We start from the raw sequence: 18155 nt of genomic DNA, 5'->3' as shown, positions 1-18155 counted from the left end.
GGCCTGGGTGGAGGCTCACGAGTCTTTGGAATAGACGAAGAATTTCTGGGTGCCCTGTGACATTTGCCTTTTGCACCCCCAAATATATATATTTACCTCTTGGAGTATGTATTCTGCCTTGGTAACTACGTTGTAGGCTTCTGGAGGCCAAGCACAGGCTGTTCTTTTTTGAGTTCCCTATCACTTTGCCCACAGTACTTTTTCAATACACGTTAGTCCTGATCTTTGGCCCCATTTACCACCAGCAACTGCTTCTCTACGCTTCTTTCCTTAATGAAGAGGCCCACATGCTTATAGCTGCTGGTATGAATTAGCTACTCCAAAGATAGCTACCTATTTTGATTGCTGGACTATTTTGTTTACCTTGGAAAAGAAATAGAAGAAAAAAGTCTTCTCTGATCTTTACTTTTTCTGAAGAGTGAGCAATAATTTTTTATTACGTTGGAAGGCGAGATTGCCACTCAGCACAGGCTACTGGATCCATTCCCTACTAGGCTGGGGAAATTCAAGAAATTTTGGCAAGGGCAGTCATGCCAACTGTTTGTTTACCTAGATACTTATATGACTATAAACCTAGGCTGGATTTGCATTTTCCTAAGTAACTTCAAAGCAATTAGTAACAGGAGGGAACTGACTTACAAAATGGACGCCCAGGAAGTCGCCTAGGACAGAACTCTGTAGACAGTGTTGGAAGGTGGTCCCTGCCCTCTGTCCGAAGCCTATTCCAGGATGAACTCAGGGCACGCCAGTGTTCCCTATGTCACAGCTTTTCTCTAGTTATCTAGGTTCTTTTTTTGAAGATGAAAGATGTTTATTTCCTGAATGAGGAGATGCTGGAATTCAACATCAAAACTGCATCCTGTGTTATATTTAAATTAAATATTAAAGCAGCTCCAAAATACGGCAGCTAAGGAAGGCTTTCCAACTGGTCCCAATTGTTTTGTCTCTACTTTCTCTCCTAATACCCCACCCCAACCAATCACAGCCCCACTGGCCCCAAACATGCCTTTACCCAGGCCATACCCTGAGTAAATCCCTACTCTTTCGTCCTGGCCCAGTTCACTTATTATCTCTCTTGTGAATCCTTCTTTGATTCCCCAGACACTCCGCTTCCTGGTATCACTAGGCGTTGTTTGTTTCTCGATTAAAGAACTTATCATATTAAATTGCAAATCCTTGGAGTACTTGTCTGTTTCTCATGTATTATATCTTTGTGTTCCTTGGACTTAGCAAATGTAGTTACTTAGAGTCCATATCAGTCTCTGCGGTTCTGCTTGCCTTCCAGCCTTGTGCTATAGACTCTCACGGGCCAGAGCCTGTCCTGAATCTTGATCCAGTTGAGTGGGCTATTTCTAGATCCCCTTCTCCAGGTCTGCTCTTGTGGAGTTAGCGCCGCTCTAAAGAGGCCTTTGACTTTTGCCCTGCCTGGTTCACTGGTTGTGGTCTCTCACCTGGTAGATTTGGTCCTCTCAATTCAGGCTCAAGCTCCCCGTGCTCCTTGGATATGCACATTGGATTGCTGGTCATCCTCTGTGGAGGCCTACCCTCCAACCAGCTGGGCGCCCCTATTCTAATCCTACCTCATTCTGGCTCCCTTCCTCTCCTACCAGCAGGTACAATCATGGGCTCAGTGTGACCCTTGATTGAATCCATTCATTCACTCATTCAATCACCAGCTATCTACTGAGTAATGACTATGTTCAGGCATTATGCCAGGTGCTGGGTTGCAGTAGTGAATGAGACAGTCTGTTTTTCCTCTAGGACTATATGGGCTACACTGTGCATGAGAGAGAATGACTCTTTTTTTTATTTTTAAAATAAAAAAAATTATGTTTTTAATTAAAATAATTTTAAATTGAAGTATAGTTGATTTACAATTTTGTGGAAGTTTTAGGTGTACAGCACAGTGATTCAGTTTTTTATATATATATATATATATATATATATATATATATACACACATATGTATGTGTATATATATATATATACATTCCTTTTCACAGTCTTTTCCCTTATAGGTCATTACAACATCTTGAGTTTAGTTCCCGGTGCTACAGTAGGTCCTTGTTGGTTATCTTTTTTTTTTTTTTCCCTGCGGTACGCGGGCCTCTCACTGCCGTGGCCTCTCCCGCCGCGGAGCACAGGCTCTGGACGCGCAGGCCCAGCGGCCACGGCTCACGGGCCCTGCCACCACGCGGCATGTGGGATCTTCCCGGACCGGGGCATGAACCCGTGTCCCCTGCATCGGCAGGCGGACTCCCAACCACTGCACCACCAGGGAAGCCCCTCTTTTCTTTCTTTAAATATTGTGATTCTCCATCCCGGAAACCAACACAAATCGAATCCTAATCATAGTTAATAGGGAGAAGCATCAGCTGGGCCTCACTGTTCCACACCAGGTGATCAAGGGTGTGGAGTGTACGTCCTAGGAGAATAGTTGCCAACCTGAGAAATGGCCCCCAATTAGAAGGCACCAGAAATTGATACAAAATGAGAGGAAAGGAAGAAAACAATCATGGTTCCTGGGAAGGACCATGGACAGACTGGGCTCATAGCCATATCTAGACCTTGCTCACGTTGGTTTCTCTTTAGGGGAGGGCCCCTTCCCACTTCTTACCTGTTTTTATCATTTTTCAAATCACCTGTTGGGTTTTATGGCCTCCATGAAGCCCTTGTGACTCTTCCTGGATTCACCCCTTCTTCTCCTCTCTGAAATCCCATAGCATTTATACACCTGGCTTCCACAATCTTGGTCTTTGTTACATACTCTTTTATGTGCTTGTTGGACCCATTTCCCAAGCTGGATTTTAAGCTCCTTAGGGACAGCGACTTGTAAAATGTAAATGGAGCACTGGAGACACAGGAGGAGTTTGAGAAATACTTGTTGAATGATTCTCTGATTTTTGTACACCTTGGGTGGGAAATTATAGAATTTTAAGGTACTTATCCAGAAGAAGACAACCTTCCATGAAACGTTCCTTAAGATCCTAAATGTACTTGCTTTGTTCTCAAAAGGACAAACTTCTTTTTTCTGTTTCCCTTAGAGCAGCACCATATTAGTGACTTTCTCAACCTATTGCTAGAGTTGGAGAAGAAAAAGGAGTCCAGTGAAGACTCTAGAGGTGGGAAGTGTTTAACATGTCGGAAAGAGAGGGCTTTGGATGTTTGACCATTTTCTATAGTCATGGAGCTCAACAAAGTTTACCATTAGTATAGGAATCTTCTAGCTCTTGGATGGAAAAATCTCTTTCCTGTAAAACTTCATGGAATTTCTGCTCCTGGCAGAGGCAACAGTTATTCATTGCAGATCTTGGACACGGTTGTCCAAATGGGCACCAAATAAAGCAAGAAAAAAAGAGGCTCAATTACATATTTTAAAATTATTTTTGGTTCCAGGTGATGGACTGGGCAGGCTGAGACTGGTACTGACAAGTCTAACCCTTTACTCAGACCCAGGGGATAGTTTTTGATCTAAAAACCTTGTCCTCCAAACAGGCTGCCCAGGAAACAAAGGCAAGTCCAAGACCTTACTTCATATTCTGGATTACCACACACTCCACCTGCATCTCTATTTCGCCCAGTGATGGCTTTAGTCTTTTTAATTTGAGCTTCTGTGTAGGACCTGTTGGAGATTGGGATTGAATATTTGAATATAGGTCCTCTTCTCTGGATGGTTTTGGCTTGTCTGCCCCCTTTCAATCACCTGGGCTTGGTCGAGTGACAAACATATACTCATAGGAATACATCTTGGGTCAGAAAAATCCTTTTGTTATAAGGGACTCTGAAGTGAGAAGCGGACTCTCTGGGAAGAATCTCCAATTAGGTCAGTAATTTTGACTAAGCTTCCACTATAATAACAATTAACATTTATTGAGCACTTACTACTGGTCAGGGCTTCCGCCAAGCACTTTACATAATCATTTCATTTAATACTCACAATACTGCTAAGACATGTAAATTATTATTTTTCTAATTTTACAGATTAGGAAATTGAGGCACCTAGGAGCTAAATAACTCGGTCTAAGTTGCAAAACTGGTCGACAGCAAAACTGATCTCCCAAATCCCCCTCTGCCTCAAATCTCCCCTTCCAGTCTTCTTCCTGTCAACTGAGGGCAACTCCATCCTTTCAATTACTTAGGCCAAAGCCCTTGGGGTCATTTTTTAAAAAATTTTTTTATTAAAGTATAGTTGATTTACAATGTTGTGTTAGTTTCTGGTGTACAGCACAGTGATTCAGTATCATATCTATCTATCTATCTATCTATCTATCTTCTTTTTCATATTCTTTTCCATTATGATTTATTATAGGATATTGAATTTAGTTCCCTGCACTACACAGTAGGACCTTGTTATTTATCTATTTTATATACAGTAGTTTGTATCTGCTAATCCCAAACTCCTAATTTACCCCTCCCACGCCCTTTCCCCTTTGGTAACCATAAATTTGTTTTCTATGTCTGTGAGTCTGTTTCTGTTTTGTAAGTAAATTCATTTGTACCAGATTTTAGATTCCACATATAAGTGATATCATATGGTATTTGTCTTTTTCTTTCTGACTTCCTTCACTTAGTATGATAATCTCTAGGTCCATCCATGTTGCTGCAAATGGTATTACTTCATTCTTTTTACAGCTGAGTAATATTCCATTGTGTGTATATATATATATATATATATATATATATATATATATATATATATATATATATATATCACTTCTCCTTTATCCATTCATCTCTTGATGGACATTTAGGTTGCTTCCATGTCTTGCCTATTGTAAATAGTGCTGCTATGAACATTGGGCTGCATGTATCTTTTCGAAGTATGGTTTTCTCCAGGTATATACCCGGGAGTGGGACTGCTGGATCATATGGCGACTCTATTTTTAGTTCTTTACGGAATCTCCATACTGTTTTCCATAGTGGCTGCACCTTGGGGCCATTCTTGATTCCTCTCCTCTCAAGCCCTATGTCTAATGCTTTGGGAAATAAGTTAGCTTTGCCTTTAAGACACATCTGAGTCTGACCTCTTCTCCCATTGCCACTGCTCCCTTCTGAGTCAAGCCACCATCATCACTTTCGCCTGAAATATTGCCGTAACCCTGCTAACTAGTCATGTTTCTTCCATCCTTGTCTTCCCACGGGCTGTTCCAGCAGCCGAGTGATCTTTCAAGTGTAAATCAGATTGCGTTGTGCCTCTGCAAAAGTTGAAGTTCTCATAAGACCCTCCACTCTCCATCCCCATAACCTCACCGCCTACTGCTCGCCTCACTCACTCTCTTCCAGTGACTGACCACTTTCTTCCTTGTACACACCAGGCGACCCTGGTTTGTGTGCTCTGAGCACTGGGGCTCAGTGTTTGGCATGTTCTTTCCCCAGGTGCCTCACAGTTAACTTCAAAGTCTCTACTCAGATGCCACCTTCTCAATGTATCTCTATTTAAAACTTGAACTCACTCACTCAAGCAGTACCTCTTACTCTGCTCTATTTTTTCTATAGCCTATATTATTTAACACAGTGTGCGATTCATTTGTTACGTCCATTGTTCACTGTCTGCCTTCTCTCCCCGCATCCCTGCGAGATAAGAGATTTTTGTCTTGTTGTGTCCTGATGTATCCCGAGCACCCAGGGCAGTGCCTATCTGGCACATTGTCCATAATCAGTGAATACTTGTTGAATAAATGAGTGAATGGACCTGGATCTCAAATCTTAGGGTGCTTATAATTTTGTTGCAGACACGCAGCATTCTCAAGCGACAGGGCAATAATGCAGAAGACGTTATGAGGTGGTACCAGTCAAGGGTCAGTTGAACAGAAAACCTAGTGACTTGCACTCAGATGAAGGAGATGGGAGACGTAAGTGCAGGTTGGAGTGAGCTGGGAAGACATAAGAGGGACTTTACCAGGAGTTCTTTTCCTTTTGGGGTACATTAGTGGGGACACCCTTTCTTCTTGGTTTAGAGGTCCAGAACTTAAATTTGTAGTCCTGCTTCTGCCACACCACACGCTTGGCCCCAAGATATTTCCCCTTCCCACCTCCCTGCCCTCGCGGCCTCGGGGCATAGCTGTTTCTCTGGTCTGGTCAGACATAATGAGAAATACAGGCCCAAACTGTTGGATCATTCAAAAGCAGGGAGGAATCTGGAATGGAGTTATTAGATTTGGGGTATTTTAATCATTTCCTGCAGGTTGGCAGTTTCCAAAAGGGTCAATTTCGAGAAGAATCAGGCAGGGTACGCTTGGAGAAAGTTCACTGCTCTTGAATCCAGTTTTCATATTTGGTCTCCAGATTTGACATTCCACTGAGGCATGCCTGAGACACAGACATTTCTCAGTGGTGACATGTCTCTGTGACAACCCTAGTCTCTTACTTTGGTGCAGTAAAACTTTTCCATTGTCTGTACCCATTGCACTGGCTTACCCTGCTTTCAAGAAAACTGGTTGGTTCCTAGCATAGGATGGAAAGTGTGTGTGTGTGTGTGTGTGTGTGTGTGTGTGTGTGTAGGGGAAGGCAGGGGAGCTGGGAGGGTGTGCTGTCCATTGTGACGCCTGGTCTCCTGCTCATCTGTGAGACAACTCATTTTTCCCTTGTCTGGCTCCAGCGCCTGTCTGCTCTCTCTCGTCCACCTGGATGGTGTTAAGGACACAAACCCCAGTCACCGAGGGGTTCTAACGACATGTCCTCCAAAGGCCAGCCAGGAAGTGACCATGGTATCTGCCTAAGCTGACCATCCGGCCAAAACACATTTGTCTCTAGAGTGAGCTCATGGGAAAAGCGCACTTGGTTATAGAAACTGAATATTCAGACAAAGATTCTTTCAGAAATGTTCATATTAGGGGTTGAGACCTGTATATGAGCTAACCAAGTCCCGACTGCCCTCTGACGGGCTGGGCTCCAAGACACTGACCGTGGAAGCAAGTGCACGGGCTGAAGGGTTCCCAGCCATAGCTGCACAGAAGACCCTCCCAAGGGGGCCCTGAATCCACCAAAGCTGGGGCCCACTCCAGAGACTTCGTTTCAATTGGTCTGGCATGAGGTCAGGGCACCCATATTTTTTAAAAGCTCTCCAGGTGATCTTATGTGTAGTCGGAGATGAATGTTACCTGCCACGAAGGATCCAGAGACGGGGCATCTGAGGAGCTGGTAGAGGCTGCAGTCCACACTCTGCCTCACAACCCCTATGTCATAGGGCCCCTCCCTGCTGCTTTCCTATTTCATGAATTTTCCATTTTCTCCTGGATTATTTCCACAATCATATCAACAAGCTGCAATTTCTTCCATTCTGAATAAAAGCCTCTCTTTATATTCCACTTCTTCCTTCCGTTATTGCCCCATTTTCTTGCCTCCTTTTAGAGGAAAAACTCCCTAAGATGTGTTTCCTATATATACCGTCCAACTTTTTTCTATGCATTTTCTCCCAGACCCAGTCCATCCAGGCATCCCCACTCAATACTGCACAGACCCTGGTCCCAGCTTGCCATCTGGTTGTGAAAATGCATCCAGGTCTCACCCTCAGTAACAGAAATGGGGAACCCGGGGAAGTACAAGCATTCTTGATACACTCGTGATACGTGTACAGCCCCCGATGCGGCCCACGGCTGGCCTAGCAGTGCCAGGGTCAAAGCTCAATGAACAGAAGGCAGAACTGGTAAAAGAAACTTGCCAGGGAGACGGTAATGCCAATGAAGTTCTCAGTAAAGGGAAAGGTGATGACTTACACAGTGTGTGGTGGTGATGATGACAGAACTGGAGATGAAGGAGAGGCCGTCATTCATGCTGACCTGAAGCGCGGCTTTCCTGCAATGACATGGGAACCAAGGATACTCAGCATGTGGGCAAGGAGCAAGGGGTCGAGAGCAGGACACACAGGTCCCCCGAGGGCTCTGCTCTGAGCTACCCATGGGACTGTGGTCTCTTCCTCTGGGGGCCTGAGCTGTCTCATTTGTAAAATGTGGAGGCCGGTCTCCAGGGCCCATCCACCTCTAACATTCTAGAGAGATGTCTGGATGCACCTGGCTGGTGTATCAAGGCAGCGTATCCAGCCCTTCTTACATTGTGGAGAATTGCATTGAATGGGCAGAGCCTGCTGCCATTTAATTGACTTGTCCCATTGTAGCACGAAGAAGTATTCTTAAAAGATGGTTCAAATCAGTGGGGGATAAACTGGTCAAGCTAGAAACTCTATTGTTATCTGGACTCTCAGTGATCAGATTCTGATGGCCATGGTTTTGTTGCTACCCAGCCAACTCACAGAGGTACAGCAGTAAGTGAACTAATTTGCCTTCTATTTCCTCCCATCTGTAAGATGCTCACTGAAGCACAAGCTTGCATTCTGCAGCATGGACACAGGGCTAGTTTGTGGAATCAGTGGTATCACAGGTTGAGGTCAGGCAACCAGAGTTGGAAGCTTTGTAATTTGAACAAACGACTGAAAGCAGAATTCAGATGAGCGAGTTTCGCATTCTTCCTTAAAGCCTCCGTTCTATCTTCAGTCTATTATAGATGTGTTTACAGAGAGGCTAGTTTGTGCTCTTTCACAAACATCGCCTCTCTGTTTCCCCGCATATTTCTTTTCTTGCTCAGGGTGCTAATTCTCTCCCTCCTCTTGAATATTTTGATCTCATCTCATCAGCATTTACTATAACTGCACCATCGCAAGATTTTCTCCATAAATTAGTTCAGGGAACCTCGGGCCGCCTGGCTGAATACATGGTGCTCTGGAGAGACGCTGAGGAAGGAACACTGCACGTGGCCTCAGAGGGGTCTGAACGTGGGGTCTTGAACCAGTCGTGGACCCACTTATCCTTTTTGAGCTTCCTTTCTGAGTTTCTTTATCTCTAAGAAAGGATATAATCATCTAGAAGGGCAATTATGATGACAGGGTGAGGTTATGATATGAGAGTGCTTTGGGAAGCATGAGAGCTTTCTAGAACTGTAGCTGCGATTAAGCCAGACAGACCTTGTTTTGAACCCATGCTCTTCCACTTATTGCTGTGTGACCTTCGGGAAAGCTACTTAAATTCTCTCAGCTACAGATTTCACATCTGTAAAACTGGGATGGTGTGTGTCTGGTTCATGGGGCTCTTGGGAGGATAAAGGGAGGTACCCTTTGTGAAATGTTTACCCTGGTGTCTGGCTCACTGCAAAGCATCGGCACCATTATCATTATGTGGAGGAGTCTAGAGAAAGGCTCCATAATGACAACGAAGAGAGACTCTTTCTCCTCCTTTTGTCCCCTCTACCTCCTTTCTCCTCCCTGGCTGTGGGGTTTAGCTGCTGGTGGAAACTTACATGCCAACTTCCTTTAAGATAGGCGCTGGACACAGCAAATAAGTATCTTCCACAGTGAAGGGCTTCTCATCTGTAAAAAGGAAGTCACTGGATTAAGAGGAGTGAGGCAAGTTTATAATTTCATATCCAGTGCTTCCTACAGACCATCAACCAAGTCCTGGGAGACACTGGAAAAGCAGGAATGTTTTGAAATATAAACTCATCTTAAGCTGTAAAATCCACTAGAGTGAACTCAAGGTCTTCTGCCTGAATACCACTCGTCTCTGATCCTGTATGTCCAGTGGAGTCAAGCAGTGAGCAGATAGAGGGTAAGTTCTTACCATAGACCAGGCATCCTTGAGGGGAAATGAGAAGGTAATAGACTGATACTTGGGGAGTATCAGGTCTAAGTCTAGTTTGAGAGAGAAGCCATAGTCATGGGAAAAGTTTGCTGACTCAGCTATTGGCTATTGTTTACAATAGCCAAGACCCGGAAGCAACCTAAGTGTCCATCTACAGATGAATGGGTAAAGAAAATAGGGCACATATATGTAGAATGGAATACTATTTAGCCACAAAAAGTGGAAATCTTGCCATTTGTGACAACTTGGGTAGACCTTGATGGCATTATGCTAAGTAAAACAAGTCAGACAGTCAAAGACAAATACCGTATAATCTCACTTATATGTGGAATCTAAAAAAGAAAAAACAACACAACTCCTAGATACAGAGAACAGATTGGTAGTTGCCAGGGGCAGGGGCCGGGGGTGGGGTGCATGAAATGGGTGAGGTGGTCAAAAGGTACAAACTTCCAGGTATAAAATAAATAAGTCATGGGGATGTAATGTACAGCATGATTTGGAAGTTTCTAAGAATGAATCTTAAAAGTTCTTTTCATATGAAAAAAATTATAACTATGTGTGGTGATGGATGTCAACTAGATTTATTGTGGTGATCATTTCGCAATATATACAAATATTGAATCGTTATGTTGTACACCTGAGACTAATATAATGTTATACGTCAATTATATCTCAATTAAAAAATAGTTTGCTGACAGATACAAGTAGCTAAGCCAAAATATGGTTTGGCTTCAGAAGACAGAGTAGCTTCCTTTAGGTGGGTGACACGATGAGGTCACAGGGAATACAAAACATGAACTGCGCTTCCGAGGTGGGGAAGAGGCATTCTTGGTGGGAGGAATGGCATCAGCAAAGACAGAGCAAACAAAAGGGTTGCCCCAGGGTAGGACGTAAGGAGGATTTGAAAAGATCAGTATAGGAAAATGTGTGCTCCAAGTTCTTCGAGTTAAGACTGAGGGATTTGGACCTAGGCCTATTATTGGCTATGAAAAGAGCTTTGGAGGTTTTTGGAGAAAAACTTGAAGTGATGATTTTGGAAGTTTTAGCAAATGTAGCTGTGAAAGATGGATTAGAGTGGGGGGAATCTGGAGGTGGGGGAGTTCTTTTTCTTATCCTAATGGATGTCCGGGGAAAAGCTTAAGCAGTTTTAATCTTGAACTCCTTCAAAACTTCACTGTGTCCCAGATTCTGGGGCCAGAAGCAGGGCTGAGAAGTTACTATGCTCAGCATATGGTAGTCATTCCTTCATGACTCAACATTTATTGGGTGCATGCTCTGTTCCAAAGATCGTGGTAGGACCTGTAGGTGATATGAAGATGAATAATATGTGTTCCTTTAATCAAGCTGTGAACACAAATACCTAGAAGACAGAAAGGAAGCCTTTCCATATGTAATGGAAGGATGCCATGCTGTTGTTGGTACTTGATATGAAACTGATGTCTCTAATGATATTTGAATGTGGGCCACTAAACACTTGCCTGAGTGGAGATGAGGAAGCCTCATACCCTCCATGCCTGGATTTAAGGACCAGAGCCACATGGGATGGGAGTTGGAGGACACATCTGAGTTCTAAGCACTGTGTCTCCATGGAAGGAGGATGAAGAGGATGGCCAATTACAGTCTCCCCTGATGTCTCGGGAGAACTTCAAGTGGTGAAAAGTTAGGGAGGTTATTTCAGGTCATTCACTCATTCACTCAACAAATATTTATTCAAGGCCTACTATGAGCTAGAGACACAGGCTTTGAGAAGAGAAACAGTCTCTGCTTTTCATGACACTGCAAGGGAGATAGTTATTAAACACATTCAGTTTTTTTTGAAGAAGTAAAAATATTACTTTGGTACGCGGGCCTCTCACTGTCGGGGCCTCTCCCGTTGTGGAGCACAGGCTCCGGACGCGCAGGCCCAGCAGCCGTGGCTCACGGGCCCAGCCGCTCTGCGGCATGTGGGATCTTCCCGGACTGCGGCACGAACCCCTGTCCCCTGCATCAGCAGGCGGACTCTCAACCACTGAGCCACCAGGGAAGCCCCATTTTTTAAATCTTAGTCTTTAGTACAAGACTTTTTTTTTAATTGAAGGAGAGTGGATTTACCATACTATATTAATTTCAGGTGTGTAACATAGTGATTCAATATTTTTATATATTATACTCCATTTAAAGTTATTACAAAATAATGGCTATATTTCCCTGTGCTGTACAACATATCCTTGTTGCTTATTTAAACATATTCATTTTTATTAAAAAACATATTCTCTTGAATGTCTACCATGTGCCAGGCATTGTGCTAGGCCTGGAAGTGAACACAACAAACGAAGCACTGCAGTTTTTTTTTCGTTTAATGGCCACTGTTTTAGTTATCTATTGGATTTAGGGAATGTGGGCAGGCCTTATGCCCTGGGGACATCAGACATTGAACTTAGCTAATAATAAGTGGCATTTATTTCCTGTTATTCCTTGGGTGTGTAGCCTAAGGAGAAGGGATAATTAGCAGAACAAAATGCAGGCACTCTTAGGCCCTCCAGGCAAATGCCACCCACTACATCAAAACTTCATTTAGAATTCTAATAAGAATGAGTACCCCTGGGCTTCCCTGGTGGCACAGTGGTTGAGAGTCTGCCTGCTGATGCAGGGGACACAGGTTCGTGCCCCTGTCCGGGAAGATCCCACATGTCGCGGAGCGGCTGGGCCCATGAGCCATGGCTGCTGAGCCTGCGCGTCTAGAGCCTGTGCTCCGCAACAGGAGAGGCCACGACAGTGAGAGGCCCGCGTACCACAAAAAAAAAAAAAAAAAGAATGAGTACCCCTGTTTGAGTGAGGTGAACAGAGAAAATGAGGGAGGGCTTCGCATAGGAAATAACATGAATGTTGGGTTTTGATGGGTGAATAGGAGTTCTTGAGGAAGAGAGTTCATGAGGAAAGCACAACAAAGCAGAAAAAAATGCTGTTATTACACAAATTACTATTTAATTAAATTATCATGAGCACAAAGAAGGAAAAGCAGGGGGCTTGCTCTCATATGGGAAGTCAGGAAATATTTCCCTGAGGAAAGGCTCTGTGAGCTGAGACCTAAGGCTGGGTGGAGAGGAGATGGGGTGGGAGAGCACTGGAGCTGCATAGATCCTGGAGCAGGAAGGAGCCCAGGTCTTCCGGGAGCTAACAGAAGGCTGACAAGGCTGTTGAATTTCAGTGAGACAGTGGCTCAAAATGAGGCTAGAAAAGGCAGCAGGACCAGATGACCAAGGCCTTGCGGGTCATGGTGGGGCTTTTGGGACTTTTCCTAAATGTAACAGGAAGCTACTGGAGGTGCCCCTCATATTTAGAACGAGCACTGGCAGATTATGGAATGTTGCCAGAATAGTGAGTGTATGTTGAGTACAGTCATGAAGCTTATGAGGACAGTGGCAGATCACACAGTGCCTGAACCGAGCATATTATCTTCAAGATGTTTTCCCATCTACGATGGCAATAACGACAGTGAGACTAGCTGGGGCATGTGTGTCGGTGTTCTCAAGGACATCATACACATCACGTCATCTAGTGGAACCTTCTAGCAGTGCTAGCAGGGAAGGATGTCATTCCCTTCATTTAACAGACGTAGGTGGAGACACTTGCCCAGCGTTACACAGGGGAGCTTGGGCCAGCACCCGGGCAGTCTGGCTGCCACCTCTTGATGACAGGCATGCTTGATCTCCTCTCACTACAACCTTAAGAACCAAGGCAAGGCAGGGCTCACTGGGCTCATTTTCCAGATGCAAAATGGAGGCTCAGAGAGGCCACAGTAACCCCTGATTGCACAGTGTGTCAGAGGCAAAGCCAGGACTAGAACTGGATTCTCCAGTATTCTCACCAAGCGCCTCCCTGTTCCAGGAAAGGCTCGTATTAGAGGATAAACCAAACTCGGGACAGGCGTGGCTGATGACAACCTATATTTACTTTCTCTTGGTGCTGCAAATGCTCTAGTAATACTTGGGAGTGCAGATCCCTGCCCACGGAGCCCGCCCACGGAGTCACAGGCCGGCCACGGCGCGGCCACAGGAGGCCTCGTGACTCCTGACTGCATTCTGCGGGCGGAGCTGAAGGGGGCGCGCCGCAGCCACGCACCGGGGCCCAGGCTCCCTCCCGGGCTCTCTCTCTGAGCAGCTCCTCTCCTCCCTACATCGCAACAGGAAAGGGAGGGAGAGCCCAAGGTTGGCTCGGTTAGCCTAGGTCAGGTGGACCGCTTCTCACTTGCCCCCTCCTTTCATTTTCCTTTCCTGCCTGGGAGACCAGCTATTTCTGGAGCAAAGCAGACGAGACCCTCGCTGGGAGGACGGAGGAGACGCGGCCGAGGCCGTAGCACCAGCTCCACACGGCCTCCCATCAGTTCCTCAGCCTCCCAGGCTGTGGGCCTGCTCTGGGGAGCTGGCATTTTCGGGTCTGAGAGGGACTGTTTGGTTTGGAGCGTGTTCCACTTTACCACAAAAATGAGTGACTTTTTTCCCCTCTTTCTCTCTAAACAAAGGAGGGCCATTTGGTTTCCATAACTTTCATCATCTGACTCTTTCCTGGAACGTCCACTTGGGAAGCAGGGCCCAAAGCCTTCCTCCTCGGCTGGGCCACGTTTGGCTCGGGGGCCATGCCAACCTCATGGCCACCTCTGCCAAAGCCAGTGGTGTGGTGACATTTATGGGTTCATCATCGTCTGGAGGGCCTCAGTCCTCTGTCCACCGGTGGCCATTACACTGCTCGTTAGCACTGGGTGGGCGAGGAAAATGGGCGCCGGGAGCTGGGAGGAAATTAGGGAGGGGCGGGAGTTTGAAACTAGACCTTCAGGGAATTTTTAGATGATCTATAAATATCAATTTCCTTGCCTTTTGCCAAAGGTAGTTCCGAATTCAGTGTATACCTACGACATAGGTGAATCCAAAGCATCTGTCTTACAAGAGTCTGATAATCGAACAGAGCTTGATTTAAGTCAGGATCTGGGGATCAATGAGTGTCCTTACACCAAAACACCAGACACCCAGGCTTGGGATCTCAGCATCCCTGAGGATGAGGACAAGGGGCACAGGGCCCGGTAGATTCCAGAGTCAAACAGATACAGGTTTATATCCCAGGTCCTCTTACTAGTGTGTGACTGGGGACAAGTTCCTCGGCTGTGGACGTGATGCCATCATTGTGCGGGGTGGTGTGGGGAGTGAGAGAAAGTGCATGGAAGTATGTTACTGGGCACTTAATGAACATTTAGTAAACGTTACTCCACATTAGTACACGGGTATCCAAGCCTTTGAAACAGACAGTGAATGTGTGGTTTAAAATCAGAGGAACTGAAAATTAAACATTTCAAAATGTCTAATTGCTTGATTACATTGTTCTGTCAAACATCTTTTTAGGCATTAGTGATAGGGATAGAATAGAATAATTAAATAGTTAGTTAGAAATCCCACTAGGGTATTGAAGATAGAAAGGGAATTTTAAGGGAGTCTGGGAGACTGTTGTAAGCTACTGACCACTCAAGAAAAGAATCCAGTAACGTAGCAACAATCTACACTATCTTGAAGGAAGACCAGGCACATTCAAGCCACAAACCCTGAAAGTTAAAACACAAGACAATAGATATGGAGTCTGAATCTTGTTACGCGAAGTCAAGCGGTTAATGGTCTTTGAAGAGTAGCATTTTTGCATGTGGCCAAGAAAGGCTGAAAGGGGAAAGAAACTAGGTGAAAGGGGACATTATACGGAAACTTGAAATGAATTACCATATTTTAGTATATGCCACCACCCTTTTGCTAATAGACATATGATTTAAATAGCTCCATAACAGTTCTGGTTAAACCATATAGAGTAAGGAGGTACTAATGATGTAAATAAGGAAGGTTTTTTGCGGTACACGGGCCTCTCACTGTTGTGGCCTCTCCTGTTGCGGAGCACAGGCTCCGGACGCGCAGGCTCAGCGGCCATGGCTCACGGGCCCAGCCACTCCGCAGCATGTGGGATCTTCCCGGACCGGGGCACGAACCCGCGTCCCCTGCATCGGCAGGCGGACTCTCAACCACTGCGCCACCAGGGAAGCCCCCCACTATTTCTTTGATTATAAAAATGTAGCCCTCTTTGTTCTCAGGCTGCACTCCCTTGCCTGCCCACCTGTGTCTCTCACAAGCCCCCAGTGCCAATAAACTCACTCTCTGCCTGCCACTTTGCCTCACGCTGAATTCTTTCTGCGACGAGACAAAAGAACCTCAGCTTCAGTAAGTCCTGACGCCAGGTGAGCAGTTTCAATTAAAAGACAGTGGGTGTAAGTCACCTCCTAAGTCAGGGATTGTGGGTTCAAATCCCAGTCTGAGTTTTGGCTGGGTTTGAGCCCCATCCAAGAAGGAGTGTGATCTCATTAGGAATTCCTGGGAAAACGAAATGTTTTAGTGAATGTGTGTGTGTACATATGTACATACACACAGGCATATTATATCTACACGTACACACACATACATCTATATCTACACATACATCTATATGTATCTGTATTTATTCTATACTGATTTTGTGTAACACTATATACCCATGGTCTCATCTGACATTATTATTATTAATTTACAATTTGGGAAACTGAGGCTCAGAGAAGTTGGTTAATTGAGTTAGTGTTGCACACTAATAAAAGAGCTGGAAATCGAGCCCAGGTTTTGTTGAAATGACTTGCCCATGGTCAACCCAGCTAGTTTTTTTTTTACAGATATAATTTAAACTAGTTAGCCATTTTATATTGTCATGGTCTCACAGCTAGTCTTATGATGCAGCTTGAAGTATACCAGGAGCTGAGTCTGGCAGTTTCGGAGGCAAACGATCAAGATTCTCCACGGGTGAGGTTGGATAGCAGTAGGAGGCTTGTCTTCCACGAGAGGCAACCCGGGTTGAGAAGCTCTGTGATAAGGTTCCGCTGTCTTCAGAGAGACCCTGACCTACTGTAATGAACCCATGTTCCAGAACCATACATGCAAATGTGTACATTCCCAGGTTTTGATCTTGGATCCATGTAATTCTTTTCAGACTGGTGAAGAAGTTCCAGAATTCTTCCCTGCAGTTCATAACTGTCTAATGGATTTGGGATAAAACCAGGATTAAAATTTATTAGCTAATTCAAACACCAATCACAGTGGATTCTTTCACAGGGCTGATTAAATAACTGAAATCCTTTCCAAGTCTTGGCAGTCCTTTCTTGATATAAATATTTATTTCTGGCCAAAAGGACAAGAAAAATAACCCTTAGTCTTATCTAAGGGAGCTTGTTGAAACCCTCCCAAAGCTGATGTAAGCTCCAAAGAAGAGTTTACATTCCTACTGTGACAAAATAGTGGCGGTTAGGGACTGAATGAGCTCACCCTGCCCTTTCTCCACATCTCCCCTGGGTCTAGGGAGATTTTTGGGGCACCCCTGAGCCAAGTATAACTGTTCAGCACCAAATTATCAGCTGGTTGGGGAATGTGTCTCTGAATTAAGACAGAACAGACAAGCTAGAGTTAGAACGAATGTTTCTACCTTTTCACCGACTTGAACAGTACCCAGCTTTTTAAAAAGTTCGACTTTTAAGATACTGTGCAGAAACCTGAAATAAAATGGTACTCAGTAGGACTCCAAGTTGATGAAATTCACGTTGGCTTGAGCTTTCTGGGGTCCTAGCCAGAAAGGAGGTGGTCGATTACTCTACTGGGACTCCTGCAATGAAAATTCACAAACATGGGGTCTTACTGCAAAGCTAAGTGGGACCCCATGGCTTAGAGTAGAAAGAAGCTAACATTTATCAGGCATGTCCTATGTGTCAGCCCCTAGGCTGGAAGGTTTTCATAGATGGCTGAGATCACAAGCCCAAGGATTCTTTTGCTGGAAGACCTTAAACTCTACGTAAGGGGACCAAGCAGAGATTTTGAAGGTGCAGAGGGTGGCTTCTACTTGGAGAGGCTGAACAGTGGTTCTGAGGTCAGAGCAATGAGAAACAAGAGTCGGCACAGAATGGGAAGAGCCGGTAGTGAAGCACAGGTGGGTGAGGCCAAGTTGGGAACAATCCTCAGAACATACACGTCCGCCGTAACGTCCTCTCAGGCCCAGCTGAAGCCAGAGGGGTGCCTTTAATATGGCGGAACCAAGCTGGCCACCATCGTTTTCCTCAGACACGACCCACACCTATCTATCCATTCGCTAGCCTGGAGTTGTTGCAAGGTTTCCTTGGAAGCCCTCACTGGCTAGTTGCTATGCTATCAGGTGATGAGCTTGGTCAGCAGGCTCCAGGTAAGTTCCCTGGGCTATACATGATTATTTCCCCAGCTCCTGTGTGTGTAGGTGTCCAGGATAGCCTTTTAGTTTCCCTCCATGTTCTCTGGGGCAGATTAGAGTAGGAACCATGAGCACATTAAGAGCCTGGGCCCTGGAGTCCCATCACAGCTTGCTACCTACTGGCTGTGTAACCCTCCCCATAACCCAGAGTTCTCACCTATAAGACGGAATAATACTCATTTCATACTCAGCTCATTTAATGAGATGATATGATTAAATGCTCAA

At 45.1% G+C, this 18155-nt stretch overlaps 1 protein-coding gene across 1 annotated transcript in view; it reads right to left on the bottom strand.

The window, feature by feature from the left end:
- ANTXR1 (ANTXR cell adhesion molecule 1) overlaps window positions 1-18155 on the bottom strand; it is a gene marked incomplete at its 3' end in the record, with an annotated part of 240981 nt that overhangs the window by 115577 nt on the left and 107249 nt on the right. Inside the window, exons 11-12 of the mRNA XM_082851989.1 lie at window positions 9289-9358; window positions 7716-7794 (exon numbers count right to left, since the gene is read on the bottom strand). Of these exons, the coding sequence (XP_082708115.1) occupies window positions 7716-7794; window positions 9289-9358 (149 nt within the window). The remainder of the gene's footprint in view (window positions 1-7715; window positions 7795-9288; window positions 9359-18155) is intronic.

The sequence above is a fragment of the Leucopleurus acutus genome, assembly GCF_964270905.1.
Source record: "Leucopleurus acutus genome assembly, chromosome: 12".
NCBI classification, from domain to species: Eukaryota; Metazoa; Chordata; class Mammalia; order Artiodactyla; family Delphinidae; genus Leucopleurus; species Leucopleurus acutus.
Note: the sequence above shows the minus strand (reverse complement) of the source record. Positions and strands in the feature narration are given on the sequence as shown.